The 8,305-nt window shown below is 35.7% G+C and overlaps 1 protein-coding gene across 1 annotated transcript; it reads right to left on the reverse strand.

Moving 5' to 3' along the window:
• Window positions 1-1,175: 1,175 nt before the first annotated feature.
• Window positions 1,176-7,954, reverse strand: LOC129961573 (aquaporin-10-like). Its single transcript, XM_056075070.1, has 8 exons — window positions 7,816-7,954; window positions 7,545-7,671; window positions 6,651-6,788; window positions 5,249-5,370; window positions 4,954-5,171; window positions 3,238-3,386; window positions 2,284-2,349; window positions 1,176-1,511 (listed from the first exon to the last, which is right to left on the reverse strand). Exons 1-8 carry the CDS (start codon window positions 7,915-7,917, stop codon window positions 1,489-1,491), a joined length of 945 nt encoding a protein of 314 aa, XP_055931045.1. The 5' UTR covers window positions 7,918-7,954; the 3' UTR covers window positions 1,176-1,488.
• Between the last annotated feature and the right edge of the window lie 351 nt (window positions 7,955-8,305).

Raw genomic sequence — 8,305 nt, forward strand, 5'->3', positions numbered from 1 at the left:
CATTGGTTTCAAAAATCTCATACTGATGCACACTCGCTTCAGTGAACATTCCTTGAGCATCGTGCCCAGTACAACAGCTATAAAACAATCTTTACGGATGGTTCAAAAGCGATAAACCATGTCGGTTTAGATAACACTTCTTACAACTATACTCTCCCCAAATGCTGTTAAGTATATACGGCAGAAGCAACTGTTATTTCCTATGAACTTCAAAGTATTCCTTCATTTGACACTCGTAAATTTTGCATGTACACCGACAACATGTGCGTTTTGTAACAATTACAAAATTTTGTTTATCCTTGTCATCCGATTGTGACACAAAACATGGAACAACTATCAATACTGGTCAACAGACACTTCGATGCAATTTTCTGCTGGTTACCGAGTCGTGTTGGAATCCATGGCAATGAGCTTACAGATCAAGCTGCAAAATTAGTTTTAGAACCTTTTAATTTCCCTGCTCCTTTGTGATGTTTCAGAATACATCTATGAAGAGTGGCAAGAAGTTTGAGTTGTCGATAATAGACTACATGTAATTCAACCAAAAATAAGTGTGGTCAGTTTCATCAAGCCGAAGCGCAGATATAAAATTGATTCGCCTACGCATTGGACACACAAGGTATACAAACAGACATTTGCCGTTTTGTAAAAGCCCCCCCCCGTCCCCTCATTGTACGAACTGTGGAGTGGTCAATTCTATTACACATATTCTTACTCAATGTCCTAATCTTACTTCTGAACGTTAACTCCCTTTCATTCCCCTATTTTAAATTCCCCTATTACAGGACTCGATGGGTGACAAACCTCACTCAAAACTTTGACTTTTTAAAATCGATTGATTTTCCCATAGTATTTATATATAAAAAAAACCTTGAGATTTTTATTCTTGTGCCAAATCGTTAAACATCAGATCTTTTTAACCTCTGACGTTCTACAATTTATCCTTATTTTTCTTACACTTTTCATAATGAACCGTTTAGAAATTCTTGTAAATGACGCAGCTTGTCCTAAATTGGACCTTCTGTTAAAAATTTAATCCATACCATACCCTGCCTAACAAGCCTTTGAATACGCATTATATAAAGCTACAAGCTTCTCATTTTGTAGAACATTGAAAGATGCGCTACCCTATTGTGGGGGGATAGCGTAATTAATGAAATAAGTGAATGCTCAACTAGACTTCAAAACAATTTAATAAAATTATTAAAACAATTTTTAAAAAAAACTCATTCAACAGTTATCTTGTACAATATCAAAATAGAAAAGCCATGTAATTTTACAAGAAATTTAGACTGTCTTCTTGCTTTACTTCATGAAGTTGCTGAAAATAGCGAGAGGCAAATCAATTCGTGTATAAGTGCAGTTACACAGTGTTTGAGGAGGGGCTTCATATTTCACTGGAGAATTACTGCCTTTTCATGGCTTGGGAACTTGGTTAACTTGAGAAATCCATGAAACAATAAAGAAACTGAAGATTTTACAAGATATTTAATTGGCACCAATGTTGATTTCTGCAATAGAAAGCGGAGATTTATTAAATGTGAAAAAAATACGTATTCTTCGTAAAAACTGAAGTAACCCAAGATATGATATAATATTCGAGTTAAACTTATTAGCAAGATTTAAAGAAATATTTCCAAAGAATGAATTTAAAATGCACTTAAACGGCATCCGAGATAAGAGAAATATGGGACCGCATTGACACTGTATTTAAAAATTGATTAAATATACTTACGGAGTCATGATTGACTTTCTTGAGAAATTTGAGACGATTTTTTCAAAGCGAGAAACGAATCTTTATATTAGCTAAATAATTATGCACCGAATGCAGAATATTACCATGTCCACTTTTGCCAGATACTATTCATCTGATAGTTTCAGATTTACCGATAGTTCCGGTCTTCAAATTCGGAACATTCCTGTATCGGAACTTTTGTATTAAACTACAAGACTTCATGTTCATCTCCACATAAAATCTGACCTGGCAACGACCCAGCCTACTCTGAAGGGGTTCGCTTGTATAAAAACAATTTAGATGCAATGAGTTTTTGGAATATTTAAAAACGATATTCAATGTAAATCTGAATTTATCGAAATGTCTAGAATATACACCACGAATTAACATGCAATTGCTCAAGTTCTCACTCTTGGCAAGAATTGCGCATTTTTCCTCATAACCACTCTTGGCGAGTATATTACAGAGGAATACAAATTTCTTTTCTAGGAATACAAATTTACCACACAAATGAATTAAAATTTCATAAAGGAATCATTGTAACTTACGCAAGGAAGGGTCCTCTACGCACACTTCTGTAGAAATATTTTGATCTTCGTGCTCCGAGCTCTGCACTGTAGAGAAAGCAGACTATTAGATTAAATACTATACGAAAAAGATTTTGTACTTCAAAAATTCGCATCCCTTTATCAGTAATATCAGCGAATCTAATTATATAGCTTCAGCTACAGATCCATCAGCTTGAGTAGTTTCGATAAAGTTAGGGATGAACTTGAAAATAGCATTTATATTATCAAAACTATATTGGAATAAATGAGGATTTAACAAATTCAAATCTATAACCCAACATATTGAAAATACAATTATCCCAACGAATTAATTTCAAGTCCTGGACAAGATTTATTAAATCAATGAGCTATAAACTGTTAATAGCATTTATTACCACCGTCTATGCTTAACATCCGTTAAATAACATCTGTCCACTAGTGCCCCAAGCCATGCGCTAGTGGTCATGTCGACAAAAGTAATGGCTCTACATCTCATCGCACTCTAAATCATGGCATATTCTCTTGCCGATATTGCGTCTCGTTTAATTTGCGCTTTTGAAGCATCGCACCAGACGACTTGACTATTGACTACAACATTACCTTAGTTATTTCTAAACCTATTCGCTCACAGAAGTAGACTAATCAGAATTCGAGATGTGGACACTCAAATTAAAAGCACGGTAATAATTCTAACCTAAAAGTTCCGATTCATGCAGAATATTCGGAACTAAAAAAAATCCCAATTGTACGGGCACCTCCGAATCAAGCTCCTTCCAGAATAAGCGTTTCGGAAGAACCATCATACATTGAGAATTTCTCACGATCCCAAATAATGCGCCCGTTTCTTGGGCTAAACTGCATGTTGATAGACGATTCGGAAATTAGAGGACCATAAAACGTATCAGTGCTTTTTAAGTCATTACGTCTCGAAACCGACTGAAACACTAAACTTACCTAGTTTTTCATCCTCCTCCGCCTCACTCGACATCATTGTATAGTTTGCAAAAGTTAGATCAATAAAGAAGCTGTAAAACAAGACTCCAAGAAGAGCACCAACATGAGGACCAAGAACTGGAACCCAGAACCACATATGGTTTCTAAAACTAAAAAAAAAAGTTTAACATTTATATAACAAGATATGATTTCTTTCAATCACTCCGCAATGAAAGCGTCGAAAAGTAGCTTTCAATATTTGTTGGAATCAAAGTTATCAGCGTAAAAGCTTCCACCGATTATTTTACCGCCTTTACATAGCAACTCATTTCGAAGCAGTGAGTAAAAAGAATTGCGTAGCTTGACCTTCCTTCTCATTTTCCAGTCTATGGCTTGGTAGATGCCGATAAGGATAATCGGTTTATACACAACCGTCCGATGTTTATACACAACATTCATGGCTGTCTTCGTTGCTTTAAAAGAGGGGAAGCTAGAGAAGGTCCAGCTTAAGATGACATGGAATTTCGTCAGATTAAAAATACGAATAATGAGTTTCGGTATTTCATAATCAATATATATAACGCCAGGAGTCTGAAGAGAATAACCGACTTTCAGGAATTCTTTCCGTGCTCGGGATCATATCTAGTGCCAAGTAATTTTTTCGATACTAGAAGTATAGGGCAACGAATCCGACGATCACGTGATGTGTGGAGTATTTACGGTATGTATTGCAGTCCAATGAATAACTTGCAAGAACAAGGAATGTCTTACCCTTCTACAACCCACATGAAACTGGATGTTAGGCAATTCCGAAAATGTTACACATGGCATTGATCAATAGCGAAGAAAAGAAAGCCTAACGAAAATGTAGAAGAGTCTGGTGCAAGTAGGTATTGAACACTTTTTCCGTCCCATTGTAGCCGAAATTCGACGAGGATTTGCATGTAATCACGAGATCACCTATCAAATTTCATCGATTTAAATCATTGCGTTATTTGCATAGATAAATATCGAACGATAACCTTTAACAGATTTTGTTCATCATTTGAAAAGAAACTACATTTTAGGTAAATGTACCAAATCTTCACATTTTAAAGTAATCTAACTCGCTTGCATTTGAACAGCCAGATCATACTTTTTCGAAAATCTGTCGTTCAAGATTTGATAGAAACCTCGACTCTAAATGCAATCTAAAATCCATGAACCACCTTTCATCCATCTAGTCAAGATGTTCGAATCAAGGCAGATAGTGTTAAAATGGTATTATTCAAACACCGAGATTAGTCAAGATATCGAGTTTAAATTGCTCAATTTCGATACCTTCTTGTTTGCATTACAACCGTCGATCTGTTCGCTCACAATCGTCGCTGTTCGATAACTTGGAATCCAGACGCTTTCGAAATTGCTTATAGGGCCATTTGAGTAGATTGTAGGCTTCCAGCAAAGATGTAGTTTGATGCGTAGTCTAGTGGAATCCTGCAACAGTTTGCATTGACCATCCTTCGAGTCCAATTCTGCTGTGAATATGGAAATTCAATACTAGCGATTTCAATATTTTTAACCCGATAGGTACATTATGAAAACACGAGAAGTACCCTCCCCCCCCCCAATGAGAACTGGCAAATTTACAGCGTTGTATATAAACAAACATTTGTCGATTTATAAAGAAATGGAGTTCGTATTTCTCCCAATTAAGAGTTATGGTATACCCGACTCCATTTGGGTCAGGAAACTTACCTGAACGTTTCCGTTCCCCAACCAGCTAGAAGAGTAAAGATGCGTGGACCAAGATCTCGAGCTGGGTTCAAAGGAGCTCCACAATTATAGCCGAAGGCTAGGATTATAGCCATCAATCCTAGTCCAACAATAGTTGGCTGATAATGGGATGGAACTTTCTTATAACGTTGATCTATTGCTGTGCAAATGACGATCAGAAGCATGGCTGTTCCGATGACCTAATCAGAAACAAGACAAGACAATCAAGATACAAGACAATAGAAGAATTCGGCAAAGATATAGGAAGATTTCAAACCTGATCCAGGAAGCAAGAACCAATGGATACAAAATCTTGGGGATATGTAGAAAATATTTGAGCAGTAGAGTTGGGATGTGGTGGCAGTTGTCTGTGGCCATTATCAAATTCATTAATAGCATCTGAAATACAAGACAATGGTTTTTAGCGTCTTGCAATAAAATGAACCAACTTTATTCAAGACCATCTAAACTTACAAGGCTGTTTTTAACTTAAGGTTAAAGTGTAAAAAGATGCAAATAAGTATTAACTTCTCAATAAGATGTAAATTTTTCGGAAATGCTAACATCAAATCAAATGCATATTCAGTATACAAGAAATATTAAACCCGATGATTGATGAAACCTGATGCACGATTCTCTCCGTCCGTCACGTCCCTAGAATGGATTATTGCTCCACCCTCCTCCCCCGATACAGGAGGAGTTTCGAAAGTAACGAATTATTCAAAACCAATGTTTTGATTATTAGATTTCTTGTAGGATAGAAACCATTATACTTTAACAAAGTATTTTGGTTAGTAAAGGTAGGGCAAGATTTACTTCAAGCTTACAGTAAATAATCATGAATTATCCTTTTACAGAAAATGACGTCCTCCTCAACATGCACTTAATTTTGTTGATCAAAGTTATATTTCAATAATGCAACTTTGGATTTCTGCCATAGTTTTACCACCTTGATTATGAAGTCCTCTAGCAGTCCGTTACAAAATCATGCGATTTTTAGAATAGCATAGTATAATGTTGAACTATATGTAGAAAGTTATTCAACATGTTGATGCCCCAGTGAAGAGTAATCTACAAGTCTCTCGACTCAAGATTCTACCTAAAAACGATTAGTTTCAGAAGAGGTTAACTATACCCGTCATTCTTTTGGATGAATAGAATACAACCCATTTAAGTCGGATTCTCGGAACTGGCATTCAATAAAAATCTATACATTTCAAGCTCGCAACCTTGCCCTCAAGATTAAACACTTATACAAATGTAAAGTCTTCATATTAAAAAGCCATTCGAGACGAAATTATCCGCTTTTACCCTAACTAGTATGATCTTAGTCACAACGTGACCGGAAGTAGAAATACTACACAAATTTGGGTCCGTGAAGTTTCAAACCAGTTATGGGCTTCTCGAAAAAGGGTTCGACTCTCGGCGATAGTACACAAGTGTTCAAAGATGCGGACTCTTCTGTCCCCCCCCCCCATTTTGCACGATTATCTGTAGTTCTTATTTTAAGATGTTCATTTCTAAAATCCAGATTTGGTGGATTGGTGATTTTAGCAATGTAGGTACGAATTTTCCATTCCAAATTACACGACATTAATGTAACCTGTATATAAATGCCGCGTTGAGACGCGGCTTTAAAAATATTGCCTGAAATTGCAAACTTATCTCTGGATACTCACCATAGTAGACAATGTAGACAAATGCAGCAGCTATGAAACCTCCCAGGTACTGAGCAACCAGGTAATGAACTACATACTTCCATGGGCATTTCCTCATTGTAGCCAAAGCAATGGTAACGGCAGGATTTACATGGCCACCTAAAAATTTGAAGACGATTTCGTGTAAGTTAAGCCATTAGAATGCAAATGTTAACGGAAGAGGGTCAAAGGAAGTTACGATGGAAACCTCCCTTTCACTGCATAATCTTGAAAGTGAATGGTTTCTAGTAGCGAAAGTCAGAAATTCAGTCAGGTCAGAATTTCATCGAATAACCTGTCAAGAATTAGTGATCCAGAATTCCTTTCCCTAAACTTCATTTATAATTATTTGTGTGGTACAGTCAAATTTACAACCGATATAATTAAACTGATAGGCAGGTCACGTTTCCTTAAGAAAAAAAGATACAAGAAAAGATTTAACAATGAGATTAATTAGACAATAAACTGATGAGCAATTCAAGTTCAAGGAAATTACGTATATATACAAAAAGGAGAAGTGTATTAGTGTCAGCCTTAACCAATGCATTTCAGGTTACAAGGAAATTAGAAGAATTCTTGAAGGCAGAATTTAGTATTAATGATGTCAGCATTCCTTTTAACAAGAAATACAGTAAATTAACCTTTTTTGAAAGATCCACAAGATTGTGAAATATAATTATTGGAAGTACCACTGGAGTTCAAAAACGAACTGTACGAAAAGGATGTATTCTAGAATAAAGATTCGCGCAGTCCTTCCCGTGTTTATAAATAATCGTTTGCTTCGCTAGACAGTTACAAAATGTAAATTCAATACACTAGCTTTGTTATCTCAGACCTACATCTTAGACGGCAGATTCGGTGAAACAATTAACTTACCTGAAATAGTTCCAGCTAGAGCAACTGCTATGGTAACACTCACACCCCATCCGATGGCAGAAACAATAACACCATGAGCACCAAGGTGACCAAGAGTAACAGTAGCCATAATACCATCTCCAAGAAGCTGCAAGAGAAAAACGTGTTCACTTTCATGATGCATCTAATTTTCCGTTATGTATAACAAAAGAGTGAAAGCAACACCTACATTTTGAAGTTAAAGATTCCAATTATGATTCACCAGGAAATGAAAAGCATAAAATATACTTACTACTAAAACCAAAGTGCCAAAAAATTCAGCACAAGCTTCCTTTGCTGGAGAATGAACGAAGAATAGCAGCAGCTTGAAGAAAAATCGTTCTAAGGTATTCATGATGGCTAAGTAATACTTAAAGAAGTAAAACAAAAGACAAGTGAAATTGAACTTCGACGCTCGGCTTTTATTCATTCTAGAACGTCATCTGAGAACGATTACAATTAAAATATCGTTGCTGGTGGATAATTTATACAATGCAAAAACAATTTATTTATTCTGTGAATCTGTTCAGATATGATTATTTTTAGAAAATCGTTCTGTTTTCCGAGTACAATTATGATATTAGATCATTACCAATGTGATGTTAGATATAATCAGAGGCTTAATTAAAAAAATACAATATTTTGACTACTTGATAAATTAAAAAAAACCTAATGAACAGTAGTAGATTTGTTAAGAAGATTCGATTTCGGATGAAGATTTAATTTTTGACGACATGAATGAT

This window comes from Argiope bruennichi, chromosome 2, assembly GCF_947563725.1.
Source record: "Argiope bruennichi chromosome 2, qqArgBrue1.1, whole genome shotgun sequence".
Taxonomy (NCBI): Eukaryota; Metazoa; Arthropoda; class Arachnida; order Araneae; family Araneidae; genus Argiope; species Argiope bruennichi.

Coding starts and splice junctions, on each gene's coding strand:
- LOC129961573 (XM_056075070.1), bottom strand. CDS start 7,917: ATGAATACCTTAGAACGATTTTTCTTCAAGCTGCTGCTATTCTTCGTT. Junction 6,789..7,544: donor TCTAGCTGGAACTATTTCAG/GTAAGTTAATTG, acceptor TCAAATTTTTAG/GTGGCCATGTAAATCCTGCC. Junction 5,371..6,650: donor TGTCTACATTGTCTACTATG/GTGAGTATCCAG, acceptor CTTGTATTTCAG/ATGCTATTAATGAATTTGAT.